At 35.9% G+C, this 18,622-nt stretch overlaps 1 protein-coding gene across 1 annotated transcript in view; it reads right to left on the bottom strand.

The window, feature by feature from the left end:
- Window positions 1-18,622, bottom strand: part of LOC144447954 (tyrosine-protein phosphatase non-receptor type 21-like) — a 148,098-nt gene that overhangs the window by 26,769 nt on the left and 102,707 nt on the right. The window contains exon 11 of the mRNA XM_078138079.1: window positions 12,828-12,977. Within this exon, the coding sequence (XP_077994205.1) occupies window positions 12,828-12,977 (150 nt within the window). The remainder of the gene's footprint in view (window positions 1-12,827; window positions 12,978-18,622) is intronic.

Raw genomic sequence — 18,622 nt, 5'->3', positions numbered from 1 at the left:
GAGTTTATAAATTTTTGTTATAGGTTTGATATAATTAGTTTTGTTGAAACTTGGGGTAGGGAGGTTTGTGAATTTGAAAAAAGTTTTCCAGGCTACAAATTGTTTTGTTGCTGCAGACAAAGAACAACACAAAGAGGTCGCTATAGTGGTGGCTGTATTGTTTTAGTTAAATCAAAGTACCAAGATGGAGTAAGCGAAATAAAATGTGACTTGCAGGATTCAGTGATTGTAAGACTGAAAAAAGAATTTTGGGGTTTTGATAAAGGTTGTATCCTAGGTTTTACCTACATCCCCCCAGAAGGTGCTACGTTTTATGACTCAGTAAACTATAACAATGGAATAGAAAATTTGGAAGACAAATTGTCTGAAATAAAAGCTGAGCATACTGATGCAAATTTTTTATTAGCTGGGGATTTTAACGCTAGATGTGGAACTTTAGCAGATTACATCCTTGATGATGATACTGAATTTGTCAATGGTATACCAGAAGACTATGTATCAGATCACTTTTGTTTACCAAGGAAGGCAAAAGATTTAGTAGTTAATAATTTTGGTACAAGCTTAATCTCTTTGTGTTGTTCCTTGGCAGTTCATTTTCTAAATGGTCGAGTACTGGGAGATAAGGACGGTAATTTTTCTTGTATTGCAAACAGGGGTAGGAGCACTGTGGATTATGTATGTGCATCTAGTAGTTTATTTGAATATATTTCTAGTTTTGAAATCCCAACAATATTAGGTTCTGATCACTTTCCGCTGGTGTTCAGTATGAGGTGTAATTACTCTATAAATGATCGTCCAATCTCAGAAAACTCTGAAAATATTATTAAAGGGGTATACAAATGGAAAGAAGATGCTAGTGGTACCTTTCGAGACTTTTTCACATTGCATAGTACCCAGGATAAAATAAATGAATTACAACAACTAGTTGAAACAGATGTAAACCAAGCAGTAAATGACTTGTCAGAACTTCTTCAAGAAGCAGGAAATAGAGCAAGGATGTTTTTACCATACAAGGCTAAGAAGGACAGACATTGCCATCAGCAATCAAAATGGTATGATAATGATTGTAAAAAACTGAGAGATAAAAAATTCTACTGTCTAAAGAAATTTAGAGTATCTGGCAGTGATAGAGACTATACTGAATATTGTAAAGTTAGAAATGAATATTCCAAAATTTGTAAGGATAAATTTAAACTTTATCAAGATACACAAAAAGAAAAGCTAAAAGAAGAACAAAATATGAATGCATTGTGGAAGATTCTCAAAGGGTACAAATATTCTGGCAGCCCACAAAATTCCATCGGTATTTCGGATTGGGCAACTCACTTTGCCTCACTTTTAAATGCAAATGAGGATGATGGAAATGATTTTGAAAATGAATTGTTTTCTACTGAGCAGAGTGATTCCCAAGATGAACATTCACATGATGATGAAACTAATATTTTGAATGAGCCAATTACAAATGATGAAATTATGCAAAGTATTAAACATTTAAAGAATAATAAATCAGCTGGCCCAGACCAGCTGGTGGGGGAGTTCTTTACTATCGATTGCGTTGAGCCGTCCCGTTCTAGGCAACTACATACATAGGGATAATTGCGGTCTTGACAACACTATTCTGTGTAGATTTCACCAGTGGGGTCTGTTAAGTAGGGTGTCAAAGATAGCGGCACTGTTGGAAATCAAAACACCCTGTCTGTTTATCATACTAACAAAAGAGTCAATGATACCAGTTCAGCTCCCATGTTTTGATTTTTCAATCATTGCAAAATAAATGTATGATTGTTTTGTTTGGTTCTCAAACACACACACACACACACACACACACACACACACTATATGTAAGAAAACAGGCCATCTCAACACCATGATCTTTCATAACTTGTGCATTTATGTAAACGTATTTCACTCATTGGCGATGCTCCATGACTTCGCTTTTTAGACACGAGTCTCTAACAGCAAGTTGACGAAATTTACTCAATATACAAAGTATCAAATAGCAAGGTAATAATAACACTCGTGGTAAAACTTCAAAACTAAACGTTACTGAAAAAACGGAATATATCAAAATACCGTCCACTCGTAACTGAAAGAAAATGCTCCTGGGAATAATTCAACGTAAAACGAGGTAAATGAGATCTCAGGACTGACACAGGCTGCCGGTTGGTTCAATGTTTACATGCGGAAAATCCCGACATGACGGTAGTAGCCATAGCAATCCACCGCGTTGATAGATTCGAGAGCATGGTACACGGAGAATTCAATGTTCTGGCGTAGCATATTCCGATAACGTTCTCTTTTCAATCGTATCTTCAAGTCATTGAATAAATATTCAACAGGGTTTATGTCCGGAGAGTATGTCGGAGTAAAAACATACTCCGCTCCCATATTTTCTAGAAATTGTGCAAGTGCGCGACCTCCTTCATGGTGATGAATAGGACAATTGTCGACAATGATTACATCCCCTGGTCGAATTGCTGGCTCGCCATCCGCCGAATGAGCACGCGATGCTTCCTCAAAAAATTGCAGAAATGTCTCAGTATTCGAAGCCCCTGGAATTACGTTAGCATAGCAGATGCCATTGATACCAACTAACATATTCAAAGTGACGTTAGGAGACTTCGCATAACGTTGTATTTCTATGCATATTTCACCCTTTTCTGAATGGCCATAAGACCGATGTCCTAAACTAGGCATCTGTATGCCGGATTCATCCATAAACTTGACAGTAAAAGGGTCACAATCAGCCAGAAAGTCTAAATACGCCTGTGTGTACATCATGTTACGTTCGGTAAATCTTTCAACTGCTTGTTTGCACATTCGTTTACGTGTCCATTCTTTGTCACCGATCTTATACTTGATATATCGACAAAGCCGTGACGTTGAAATTCGGATATTAGCATTCTGTAATAATCTTTCCTGTATCTCGGTCAAAGTAATCTTCATCATTTCAATATATAACACATCCTGTTCAGTTAACTTTCTTTCTTTTCCACCAGTGTGACGTTTAGTTAACGGTTCAATGTTCCCGTCTTCACAAAACTTCATCCATATTTTCATAACAGTCTTCCTGGCAACTTTAGTTTTTTGTGCAACTTCGGTAACTTTCCCCCGAGGCACCTCTCCAGTTAAACTGTTTGCTCCGACTTCCTGCAACGACTGAACTACTAGTTTTCTATAATCTGTACTAAGTGGAAATCCCACAGTATACACTCTTCCTCTGTTCGACTCCCGTTCCATTTTCGCGCCTTACAAGTGAATTACTGAGTACAAGTGCGTGTGTTTTGCTTCGGAACTTACATGTAAATATTGACGGAGTCGTAAAATTAGTTGTACACGTGTTCAGAAATTCATGGCCAGTCTACTTTTCAGAGTGGCTGAGACTAACTGAGACTTAGTACTTCGGCATACCATTGATAGTAGGAAACCTTGCTCAGGTGTAAATAATTCAACAAGAAAAATCATAAAGTGTACAAAAGTCAGAAAAATACTGGTAGAATTAAAACAGAACATATTTTCCCCCTCAATTTACAATAAGCTTAAACTTGTGCCACCAAATAATAATGGAATGGTCCGGTGTATACGCAAATAATTTCCGGCTCTGGCTAGCAAAAAGTTACTAGCTTGTCAATCACAAACTTTATCCGTCAAGTTTATCTCAGTAATTTTACATTTAGTTCTGCCTGTTACCATGGCCTTGTCAAAATCTTTCAGTGGAGACCATGACGAACTTGAAATAATCGTCCATTACTCATACTATGGTGAGGAGCGATGTACCCCAATTGATGTCAAGGCCATTGATCTAATGGAGATGGGGTGCACGGGATTCATTGAATTTCTGAGAAGCAAAATATCGTATATCTGCCGTATGGAATGCATCCGATTATGTTACCAGAGTAATGGCCTCTGGATCGACGCAACTGACTCCTCATTTTCAAGGATTATGAAGGTTGCACGCCGATCTCTGTCATCTGACGTAGCTACTATTCATTTTCATGTTGTAGACGGTGCCTCTCCGTTTAACAAGAAAATGCCACGGCCAGGGAAAAGTGATGGGTCATCAACACGTCGTTTGTTTTCGTCAGCGATATCGCAAAATCATCCTGCTTCTGGACTTGAGAAAACAAGTTCGCCGCGTGGAGAACTATATGAAACTGCTAACGAACGTTGTATGTATCGGTCACCAATGGAAATAGATATAGATACAAAAAAGACCGAACTTCATACAAAGAGGAATGAATATGAAGAGTACCAAGAAACATATATTAGTTTGAAACGAAAGTACGAGCAATCAGTGTATGTTGATAAGCGCAAGAAGCGCTGCCTCAACTGTCACCTCCGTGGTACCGGACACAATAAAGCCAATTGTCCAAATATGTCGTGTGAATCAGCCGCCCAGTGTGGAGAAATTGAAAATCACAAAGATGAACACAGTGAAGTTAATTCAGTACATCAAGAAATGGACAAAATAGGAAAGGATGTTAGACGAATGGAGACGGAGCTTGATGTAAAGTTGAAAGCCTATGAAAGAGTGAATAACAGTTTCAGTAAGAGGATTGAACCATATTTAGTGCGTTCTAATCCTGAAAAGTATATGATTGATTCTACTGGACGGCGTCTGTATAATTTGCAACTGCAGGCAGACATAGGCATACTGAACAGGCACTACAAGGGAAAAGTTCCCGCCAATTTGGACATAGCGATGGAAACTTTTAAAACGATCATTGCAACAGAAACGTCCCGCCTCACTGGAGAAAACCCGAAAAATAAAAAAAGTCCTGTTGAGTTACTGATAGAGAAAACCCCCACGAAATATCAACTACAGATACCGTCAATGACGTCTACACCAACAATAAGCTCGGTTTGTGAAAAGTCTCCTGTCTCCACTGTGAGTGAAATAACTTCAGACGTGACTTTTTCCGAAGTCGGACCACAGAGAATCGGTTAATACGACAACGACAACGACAACGCCAACGCCAACACTTCGCTATTACCCTCAACCATATATGTATCCATACTACCCATATCAGTATGGTTGGAATTCACCGCCTGTTTACCATAATCAAACACCTCCAATGCATGCTGCAACCGTGTCATCACCCGCAAGTAATAATTTGCCCGCACCACCGTTGCCATTGGAACCACCTCCACAACAACCGCCTGTAAAAAACTTGTGTTCTGGATTTGTATATTGCACATGTTGAAATGCTTGTTTTGTTCTTAGTTTTACCATTACTGGCTATGTATTACTGTATAATTAGTGACATAGTTTAATTTGAAATAATCCCTGCATGTAGTGGGTATCCGTTGCCAAATTAGCGGGTTGCTTCATGGATGACTGCATGCCGCAACATTGATCATACTCGAATTCAGATGTTGATTTTTGTAACACTTGTAACAGTTGTCAGTTGTGAACTTGTGTTCATGTGTCCACTGACGCACTTTTGTCGTTATACATTACAATAACTTAAATAAGCGAAGGTTCTAGTAGTTCAGCTTTGTTTTGTTGTTACTTTTTTCAAGTATTAAAGTTTGTTGTTTTGAATTTTGCGAATAGTCCTCATGTGTTAGTTTGATGAAACATTGTTACATAATGTATTTATGAGCGGGACGATGTGCATTGATAGTGTGTATTTGTTTTGATACTGACTTCCCGGCATGTCCAAAACTCCCCTGGTGATATTTCCTCAATTAAGAGTTATCAAGGCCTTGGTTATCACGATGTATCTACTTCCCTCAAACGGGACGCCTCAACGCAATCGATAGTAAAACCACAGAAGGAGTATTGTTGCCACTGATGAACAAAGTTATCAATAAAATTTTTGACTCAGGAATTTTCCCAGAAGGGTGGGCAAAGGGGATTATTATACCAATATATAAAAAATAGCGCAAATATTGCGTTGCTGCACAACTTCATGTTCAGGGCAATGATAGATATATAATTTTTTGAAGATTTAAAGTTGTAACCAAAACAAAATTTTCATACCTAATTTCCATCATCATAATCCAGCCATCCTATGTTGGAAGTGTACAAGACAAGTATAGCAACATCCTAATCAAACTTTAAAGGGATGTGTCTACAAGGTTTTGTACTTCTTTATTTTTTTAAATCAATTTGGAACCAAGTCATACCAATATAACAGGTTTATCTTTCTTGGTTGTCTTATTGTAATATTGTAAAGGCCAGCTACATTCAGTTTATATGGGTAGGTGATGAAACAGCTGTCTTACAATATATTACATAATCCAGTCATAAACCAAACTGGCCATGCTACAGGCTTTACCACCAGAGGAAATAGTAAAGTAAACATTATAGTTAATTAACAATGTACTGTTCTCACTGTGTCAGCTATTAATGAGGACAAATCTACACATTCTCAACAAAGTTAAGCTCAATCTACTGGGTAATTTCAGAGTTGAAGATTTTTGAGGAAAAGCAATGACAAAGAATAACACTTCTAGAAACATCTCACCAAGTTTCAAACTCATTCACTTAGTATTTTTTGAGATATAAGTTTTGACCAAAATTCACATTTTTACACCTTAATTCCATATCACTCATGGAATCATGGTATGCTTAACATATCTTCGTCCATACATCCCTAAATGCATTTCCATTAAATTTCAGCCCAATCTGCTCAGTGGTTTTGGAATTATAGATTTTCAACCAAAAAGACACATTTTCAGCCCTAATTTGCATATCACTGATGGAATCATCCCGTCATGAACAAATCTTACTTTACACCCCCTTAAGAATGTTCCCACCAAATTTCGCACCAATCTGCCCAGTAGTTTCTGAGTTTAAGTTTTTTGACCAAAAATCACATTTTTTGACCCAAAACCCACATCCCTGATGCAATCACTTTCATTTGAACAATTTCCCAACTAGACACCAGAAGTAACATGACCACCAAATATCAAAGCAATCGGTCCAGCAGTTTTTGACTTTAAGTTGTTTACACACATACACACACACACACACACACACACACAGACAGACAGACAGACAGACAGACAGACACTTTGCCATGCCTATAGCACTACTGAACCTTTCAGTTCAGTTGTGCTAAAAAGGGGACCCAAATAACCCAGGAAACTATAGGGGAATCACTCTGCTCAGTATTTTCAGCAAGATCTTTACTGGAATTTTGAACAAAAGGCTTTACAGATGGGCTGAGCATACTAGTAATATTCCAGAAGAGCAGGCAGGTTTTCGTAAGAAATATAGTACTATAGATAACATTTTTGTTTTAAGTGCATTAATACAAAAACATTTAACTAGAAAGAGATTACCATTTTATTGTTTATTTGTTGACTTTCAAAAAGCATTTGACAGTGTAGACCATAAAAGATTATTTTATAAACTAAGTTCTAGTGAGGTAGGGGGTAAAATGTTCACTATTATCAAGAGTATATATGCTGACGTTAAATCATGTGTCAGAGTGGAAGACCAAATGACAGACTTTTTTAGTTGCAACGTTGGCGTAAGACAAGGATGTATGCTCAGTCCACTGTTATTTGTGTTATTTATTAGTGAACTCCAAAAATGCATCACAACGTCAGAATACTCAGGAATCCAAATTGACGAACTGTGTGATCTTTTTCTATTAATGTTTGCTGATGATATTGTATTGTTTTCAAATACTGTCTATGGCTTACAAAGACTCATCAACGTTTTGCAATGTTATTGTTTGAAATGGAAACTTAAAGTAAATCTAGACAAAACAAAAATAGTTGTATTCAAGGGAGGAGGTACCCTAGCCCAAAAAGAAAAATGGTTTTATGATGGTAAAAAGATTGCCTGTGTAAGTTACTATAAATACCTTGGAATGTTATTTTCATGTAGGGGTTGTTGGGGAAAGGCAGTCACCACTCTCGCCCAACAAGCAAATAAAAATATGTTAATTCTACGAAAATTTAGCATGAAACTTAGAAACTTTTCCCTAGCTCTAAACTTTAAACTTTTTGATTCTATGGTGAAACCAATTTTAATTTATGCTTCAGAAATCTGGGGTTACAAAGAGTACTTGAGTATTGAGAGGGTGCAGTTAAAATATTGTCGTAAACTTATTGGTGTTAGAACAAATACCTCCAGTAATGCAGTGTTGGGTGAATGTGGTAGAATGCCTCTTTTTGTTGATTGTATTAAACGTTGTATTAAATATTGGTTAATTTTGATTCACATGGATAACTCAAGGCTTCCCTGTAGGGCCTATAAAATGTTATACAATTTGGACGGACAAGGTAAAATAACTTGGGCAAGTCATGTTCGCAACTTATTGCAAAGATATGGTTTTAATTATGCATGGATGGCTCAAGAGGTAGCCAATCAAGAATATTTTTTGTCATTATTTATGTCAAGAGTCATTGAAGTAGCACACCAGGAATGGCATACTAATATTCAAGAGGATAAAACACTTTATCACTACAGAAACTTTAAGTCACTTTTAGAACCAGAGAAATACATTACAGATTTACCAGACAAATATCTTATTTCAGCTATTGCACGTATTAGATGTTCATGTGATAGCCAACTGGTATGTGTAAAAGGAAGACAGCTGAATATAGAAAGAAATGACAGAATTTGTAAATTTTGCACTAAAAGTGAGGTAGATGATGAATTCCATTTTATTTTGACATGCCCCTTCTCTGAGGAATTACGAACCAAGTATATTTTGCCCCACCATTTAGAAAACAGAATCTATTACACGTTTATTAAACTTATGCAGACAAAAGACAGATATGAAACCATTGGACTGGCTAAATTTATTTTCAAAAGCTTTAAGAAAAGACAAAATAATAGAGAAATATAATTTTTTTTGTTTTGTAATGCTATCGATGTGTACAGTGATCTAATTTATGAAATTTCTTTTTTTTGTAAAGTAACCTTTGAACCTATGAAGCTTATGAGGCTGTGAAATGTAACGAAAGGCCAGTGGCCTAGTTTATGCAAATAAACCTTAATTGAAAATTAGCGTAGTGACGCTGAGGATCGTAGAGCAGTAATTTAAAACGTCACTTCGTGAACTGGATTGCATATCATTAACAAAAGTAGGAAATACAGATGACGACCGTTCGAGAAATAGCAATAGGAAATGGTTTATACGAGAAAGATTGTGGGAGCTCATAGGGAGGGTTGTGATAAGTGGGAACGACTATAGTATGTCTTAAAAGCACATCGCAAGTTACATGTAATATGGAATGCATCCCGAAAATAAAGTGCATATTGTCAAACTTATCTTTTTAGAATCCCGCATGGCTGCCAAATCCAGGATCCGGGGGAAAGAAACGGGTGTTGGTTTGTTTTAAAATAAACACAATGACCCCCATATTGATTTTGTCATTTCAGAGAGATCAACAAAATAAAACTATCCGTTCAAACAGTTTGGAGAAATTTTAAAGATTTTATAGAATAAATGTGTCCCCAGAGGCGCGATCTACCTCGTGTAAATCACCAGAGTTATCGGACATGATTTTGCACAATATTCTTGTGCTACTACTTCATAGATTAGAATGAAAATAAGCACACAGGTGATTGATTATACTGAAAGATGGATACTGGATAAAGAGTTCAGTGATTTTCAAATTTATTTCAAGACGTTATGATTGATATATCTTTCCCGCTCTAAAATAGACATGGTACAACTTCAAGAAATACTGAGGGGCTAGTCCTTGTTTACAGAGTAGATTGCAGATTCTGAAGTACAGTCCCGCCCACAGGCACTCCCGAGATATGTATCAGAATGTTTCTATCAGAATACAATACAATGTCGATAATATCGATGATATTGACGTGTTTTAGCCAATTGTATATGAAAGGGGTAAAATAATAACACTTGTTTCTGTGATCGCGCAAGTCCATCCACCGCGAGGTATTGACAAGGCATGCATGTTTGTAACAGAACACACAACCCCCGGGACACAACCGTACGTACGGCAACGTGAACTTTCAACCGACCGTTTTACTCGGCAAACATTTAACAAACTTCAGATAAATCGTGTCGTTATTACAATCGGCCAAAGATATGTTTTGGAGTCGATCATGCGCCACACGACCACGTACACGGACTACTGACATGACGCATGTGTGTGACGTTTATCGTGCGAACAACCATATTATATCAAGCCGTTGGAGGCACTTCGTTGTTTACAGTCCCGCACTTCGTTGTTTTCTGGCGAAGTGCTAGATCTAGCACTTTGGCGAAAACTGACGAAGTGCTAGATCTAGCACTTTGTCAAAAAGTGGTGAAGTGCTAGATCTAGCACTTTGCCCCGCAACTGTTCAATTTTGGACCATTTAGCTACCTCCCCCCCTTCCAGATCAAATGATTTTGAACTTTAATATGATACAACATATCTTTTTGATATACTAAAATAAAAGATAGTACATCAAATTGTTTACTATCCACTTTTATTTCATCAATCTGTTCTTACAATTGAAAATTTCCACTCACTAAGTCAAAATTTAACTTGGAAGCAAATTTTGGATTCGCATCCAAGTAGTTTTTTGACTCTGTGAGTAGAGATTTTCATTTGTAACCCACAAATTCATCAGAGCACAAAGTTATGTCGGACAACTATCCCTCTTGAAAACTATGTATTTGCTTTATTTCAATTTCCATCCACACACACTGACATGAAACAGTTTTGTCGTCTTTCAATGAACAGCCCCCGTGCTTACTAAAGCACTACATTTATTGAATGTTTATTCATTTGTCTTTCAATTCCTGTTATCTTTGCAATGTACGTGATTATTTGACTGTTGCTATGGGCGTGGTCTTGTTGCTAGGCAAATTTACATACATTTTTTGAATGTTTGTTCAATTGTCTATTAATCCCTGTTGTTATTTGAGCAAAATATACTGCCATTTGGTTGTTGCTAAGAGCTTGGTCATGGTTGCTAGGGCCAATTGTGTTAAAATATTTTGAAGAAACTATGCAGAATAACACTTCTAGAAACATCTCACCAAGTTTCAGTCTCATTGACTAAGTACTTTTTGAGATATAAATTTTTGACCAAAATTCACATTTTTACATCGAATTTGCATATTACTGATGAGATCATTATATGCTTAACATTTCTTCATCTATACACCCACAGATGCATCCTCTCAAATTTCATGCCAATCTGGCCAGTAGTTTTGGAGTTTAAGTTTTTGGACCAAAAATCACATTTTTTAACCCAAACCCCACATCTCTGATGCAATCCCTTTGAACAATTTCCCAACTAGACACCAGAAGTAACATGACCACCAAATATCAAAGCAATCGGTCCAGCAGTTTTTGACTTTAAGTTGTTTACACACACACACACACACACACACACACAGACAGACAGACAGACAGACAGACAGACACTTTGCCATGCCTATAGCACTACTGAACCTTCAGTTCAGTTGTAGTAAAATTCTGAACATGATGAAGAGAACTATGACTAAACATGTCTTACAGTGTGAGTTTTTTTGACATGGGAGCGTGATGTGTTGACTGCACTCTCCTGTGTCCATCTACTATGAACCCGTGTTTGGCATGATGCAGTAATTTTCAGGATACAAAAATTGCAACATTTAGTGTCTAAGTTTATATGTTGATTACGACAGGAAGTACATTATCATATGTATCAAAATGAAAACATTCAGACTAAGCATTATTTTTTTTACTGTTTTTACAAAAAAAATTACTATCATACTGGAGATATTTTACGAAGCTTTAATACTTGCCTTCTTTATTAGACAAAATGCTATTTTCGAAGTATTTTATATGTTTTCCATTGTTTTGCTTTGATCAAGGCCACACACACATGGGGAACTCCGGTAAATTGATCGGGGAACCTGGTAACATATACTTCCTTTAATACCAGCCTTAAAAAACTGTGTCTGTTTCGCCTTTTTATTTGGAAGCTCATTGCCGCTTTCTAAATATCGTGACATACTTATAAATACAACGTGGAACTGTCTCAAATATGTTAAAAATTTCAATACTTCGAACAGTAACCTTTACAACAGTGATTATTATATGGCAGAGAAAGACGCATGCGCTGAATGAGTAAAATGAGTCTGAATGTCAAGACACAAATAATTAGAAAAATTCAACCAATCGGGTGTTTGCTAACATAATTTCATAAAGTAAATACTGTATGCTACGTCATATGTAGACACGATATCAACATTGACAGCAACACAAGTAGTGAGCTAGCTCTGTTGCTTGACAGGTTAATTTGACTTGAACGAGAGTAAAATAGGTAACACAGATTCATGTAGGTGAAATTGAATATATCTTTGAATAGCTGTTATTTTTACTCCAAATTCGAATTGGTCATAAGGACTGACAAACAAGTTGTTGTAATTCTGAAAAACCTTCGGTTCGAACGGAAATCTGTTGGTCTCAGACCGATGGACCAGCATTAATGCACTGCATGCTGTACAAGGGTGTGATGTTGTTTATAATACTAGGATGGGTTCAGTTAGTGCAGTGCTGATGGCCAAATTTTGTTGTTGCGAGCAAAAACTGGCATTTCTTGTGAGTCATAGTAAGAGATAGGGAACATTAAGTTTTGGTACGTAACTAGAAATTGTGTAATTGGCTTAGAGGGTACACTCAGTTAGTGTCTCATTGTTTATCTCAAGGTTGGAAACCCCAGTAACAGGGGGCGGATGTTTGGTAAAATATCATACCATATTATAATTATGGTGGGTAATCCCTGTAAAACATCATGGAAACCCAGATACATTTTCCCTACTTGTGTTCCCTTAACGAAAACATGGTCATCTACTTTCATAATGTGATAATGTATCATGAGATGTTTTGTGGTTGTCAGTGTTACTTACCTCATATGGCAGTACATCAGTAAATCTATTTTTGACTGCATTTTCTAGTTTCTGCGCAGTCTTGTATGTAGCCTCAGCTTTCTTCTTTGGTATCTGTTCATACTCAGTAAATACTGAACCTTCATCTAGTTTCTTCTCTAAAATCTTCCACTGTAATAAAAATGTGTCAAATTCTTCTCATTTTCTGACTACTGCAGTGACATGATAACCATACAAACTATGACAAGTGCAGTGACAAGATAACCATACACATTATGACTAGTGTAGTGACAAGATAACCATACACATTATGACTAGTGTAGTGACAAGATAACCATACACATTATGACTAGTGTAGTGACAAGATAACCATACACATTATGACTAGTGTAGTGACAAGATAACCATACACATTATGACTAGTGTAATGACAAGATAACCAAACACATTATGACTAGTGTAATGACAAGATAACCATACACATTATGACTAGTGTAGTGACAAGATAACCATACACATTATGACTAGTGTAGTGACAAGATCACCATACACATTATGACTACTGTAGTGACAACATAACCATACACATTATGACTAGTGTAGTGACAAGATAACCATACACATTATGACTAGTGTGATGACAAGATAACCATACACATTATGACTAGTGTGATGACAAGATAACGATACACATTATGACTAGTGTAGTGACAAGATAACTATACACATTATGACTAGTGTAGTGACAAGATAACCATACACATTATGACTAGTGTGATGACAAGATAACCATACACATTATGACTAGTGTAGTGACAAGATAACCATACACATTATGACTAGTGTGATGACAAGATAACCATACACATTATGACTACTGTAGTGACAAGATAACCATACACATTATGACTAGTATAATGACAAGATAACCAAACACATTATGACTAGTGTAATGACAAGATAACCATACACATTATGACTAGTGTGATGACAAGATAACCATACACATTATGACTAGTGTAGTGACAAGATAACCATACACATTATGACTAGTGTAGTGACAAGATAACCATACACATTATGACTAGTGTGATGACAAGATAACCATACACATTATGACTACTGTAGTGACAAGATAACCATACACATTATGACTAGTATAATGACAAGATAACCAAACACATTATGACTAGTGTAATGACAAGATAACCATACACATTATGACTAGTGTGATGACAAGATAACCATACACATTATGACTAGTGTAGTGACAAGATAACCATACACATTATGACTAGTGTAATGACAAGATAACCAAACACATTATGACTAGTGTAGTGACAAGATAACCATACACATTATGACTAGTGTAGTGACAACATAACCATACACATTATGACTAGTGTAATGACAAGATAACCATACACATTACGACTAGTGTAGTGACAAGATAACCATACACATTATGACTAGTGTAATGACAAGATAACCATACACATTATGACTAGTGTAGTGACAAGATAACCATACACATTATGACTAGTGTAGTGACAAGATAACCATACACATTATGGCTAGTGTAGTGACAAGATAACCATACACATTATGACTAGTGTGATGACAAGATAACCATACACATTATGACTAGCGTAGTGACAAGATAACCCAACACATTATGACTAGTGTAGTGACAAGATAACCATACACATTATGACTAGTGTAATGACAAGATAACCATACACATTATGACTACTGTAGTGACAAGATAACCATACACATTATGACTAGTATAATGACAAGATAACCAAACACATTATGACTAGTGTAATGACAAGATAACCATACACATTATGACTACTGTAGAGACAAGATAACCATACACATTATGACTAGTATAATGACAAGATAACCAAACACATTATGACTAGTGTAATGACAAGATAACCATACACATTATGACTAGTGTAATGACAAGATAACCATACACATTATGACTACTGTAGTGACAAGATAACCATACACATTATGACTAGTATAATGACAAGATAACCAAACACATTATGACTAGTGTGATGACAAGATAACCATACACATTATGACTAGTGTAATGACAAGATAACCATACACATTATGACTAGTGTAATGACAAGATAACCATACACATTATGACTGGTGTAATGACAGGATAACCATACACATTATGACTGGTGTAGTGACAGGATAACCATACACATTATGACTGGTGTAGTGACAGGATAACCATACACATTATGACTAGTGTAGTGACAAGATAACCATACACATTATGACTAGTGTAGTGACAAGATAACCATACACATTATGACTACTGTAGTGACAAGATAACCATACACATTATGACTAGTATAATGACAAGATAACCAAACACATTATGACTAGTGTAATGACAAGATAACCATACACATTATGACTGGTGTAATGACACGATAACCATACACATTATGACTAGTGTAGTGACAAGATAACCCAACACATTATGACTAGTGTAATGACAATATAACCATACACATTATGACTAGTGTAGTGACAAGATAACCATACACATTATGACTAGTGTAGTGACAGGATAACCAAACACATTATGACTAGTGTAATGACAAGATAACCATACACATTATGACTGGTGTAGTGACAAGATAACCATACACATTATGACTAGTGTAATGACAAGAGAACCATACACATTATGACTGGTGTAGTGACAAGATAACCATACACATTATGACTAGTGTAGTGACAAGATAACCATACACATTATGACTAGTGTAATGACAAGATAACTATACACATTATGACTACTGTAGTGACAAGATAACCATACACATTATGACTAGTATAATGACAAGATAACCATACACATTATGACTACTGTAGTGACAAGATAACCATACACATTATGACTAGTATAATGACAAGATAACCATACACATTATGACTACTGTAGTGACAAGATAACCCAACACATTATGACTAGTGTAATGACAAGATAACCATACACATTATGACTACTGTAGTGACAAGATAACCATACACATTATGACTAGTATAATGACAAGATAACCATACACATTATGACTACTGTAGTGACAAGATAACCCAACACATTATGACTAGTGTAATGACAAGACAACCATACACATTATGACTACTGTAGTGACAAGATAACCCAACACATTATGACTAGTGTAATGACAAGATAACCATACACATTATGACTAGTGTAGCGACAAGATAACCCAACACATTATGACTAGTGTAGTGACAAGATAACCCAACACATTATGACTAGTGTAGTGACAAGATAACCATACACATTATGACTAGTGTAATGACAAGATAACCATACACATTATGACTAGTGTAGTGACAAGATAACCATACACATTATGGCTGGTATAGTGACAAGATAACCATACACATTATGACTAGTGTAATGACAAGATAACCATACACAATATGACTAGTGTAGTGACAAGATAACCATACACATTATGACTAGTGTAGTGACAAGATAACCATACACATTATGACTAGTGTAATGACAAGATAACCATACACATTATGACTGGTGTAATGACAGGATAACCATACACATTATGACTAGTGTAGTGACAAGATAACCCAACACATTATGACTAGTGTAATGACAATATAACCATACACATTATGACTAGTGTAGTGACAAGATAACCATACACATTATGACTAGTGTAGTGACAGGATAACCAAACACATTATGACTAGTGTAATGACAAGATAACCATACACATTATGACTGGTGTAGTGACAAGATAACCATACACATTATGACTAGTGTAATGACAAGAGAACCATACACATTATGACTGGTGTAGTGACAAGATAACCATACACATTATGACTAGTGTAGTGACAAGATAACCATACACATTATGACTAGTGTAATGACAAGATAACTATACACATTATGACTACTGTAGTGACAAGATAACCATACACATTATGACTAGTATAATGACAAGATAACCATACACATTATGACTACTGTAGTGACAAGATAACCATACACATTATGACTAGTATAATGACAAGATAACCATACACATTATGACTACTGTAGTGACAAGATAACCCAACACATTATGACTAGTGTAATGACAAGATAACCATACACATTATGACTACTGTAGTGACAAGATAACCATACACATTATGACTAGTGTAATGACAAGAGAACCATACACATTATGACTGGTGTAGTGACAAGATAACCATACACATTATGACTAGTGTAGTGACAAGATAACCATACACATTATGACTAGTGTAATGACAAGATAACTATACACATTATGACTACTGTAGTGACAAGATAACCATACACATTATGACTAGTATAATGACAAGATAACCATACACATTATGACTACTGTAGTGACAAGATAACCATACACATTATGACTAGTATAATGACAAGATAACCATACACATTATGACTACTGTAGTGACAAGATAACCCAACACATTATGACTAGTGTAATGACAAGATAACCATACACATTATGACTACTGTAGTGACAAGATAACCATACACATTATGACTAGTATAATGACAAGATAACCATACACATTATGACTACTGTAGTGACAAGATAACCATACACATTATGACTAGTGTAATGACAAGATAACCATACACAATATGACTAGTGTAGTGACAAGATAACCATACACATTATGACTAGTGTAGTGACAAGATAACCATACACATTATGACTAGTGTAATGACAAGATAACCATACACATTATGACTGGTGTAATGACAGGATAACCATACACATTATGACTAGTGTAGTGACAAGATAACCCAACACATTATGACTAGTGTAATGACAATATAACCATACACATTATGACTAGTGTAGTGACAAGATAACCATACACATTATGACTAGTGTAGTGACAGGATAACCAAACACATTATGACTAGTGTAATGACAAGATAACCATACACATTATGACTGGTGTAGTGACAAGATAACCATACACATTATGACTAGTGTAATGACAAGAGAACCATACACATTATGACTGGTGTAGTGACAAGATAACCATACACATTATGACTAGTGTAGTGACAAGATAACCATACACATTATGACTAGTGTAATGACAAGATAACTATACACATTATGACTACTGTAGTGACAAGATAACCATACACATTATGACTAGTATAATGACAAGATAACCATACACATTATGACTACTGTAGTGACAAGATAACCATACACATTATGACTAGTATAATGACAAGATAACCATACACATTATGACTACTGTAGTGACAAGATAACCCAACACATTATGACTAGTGTAATGACAAGATAACCATACACATTATGACTACTGTAGTGACAAGATAACCATACACATTATGACTAGTATAATGACAAGATAACCATACACATTATGACTACTGTAGAGACAAGATAACCCAACACATTATGACTAGTGTAATGACAAGACAACCATACACATTATGACTACTGTAGTGACAAGATAACCCAACACATTATGACTAGTGTAATGACAAGATAACCATACACATTATGACTAGTGTAGCGACAAGATAACCCAACACATTATGACTAGTGTAGTGACAAGATAACCCAACACATTATGACTAGTGTAGTGACAAGATAACCATACACATTATGACTAGTGTAATGACAAGATAACCATACACATTATGGCTGGTATAGTGACAAGATAACCATACACATTATGACTAGTGT

The sequence above is a fragment of the Glandiceps talaboti genome, chromosome 2 (assembly GCF_964340395.1).
Source record: "Glandiceps talaboti chromosome 2, keGlaTala1.1, whole genome shotgun sequence".
NCBI classification, from domain to species: Eukaryota; Metazoa; Hemichordata; class Enteropneusta; family Spengelidae; genus Glandiceps; species Glandiceps talaboti.
Note: the sequence above shows the minus strand (reverse complement) of the source record. Positions and strands in the feature narration are given on the sequence as shown.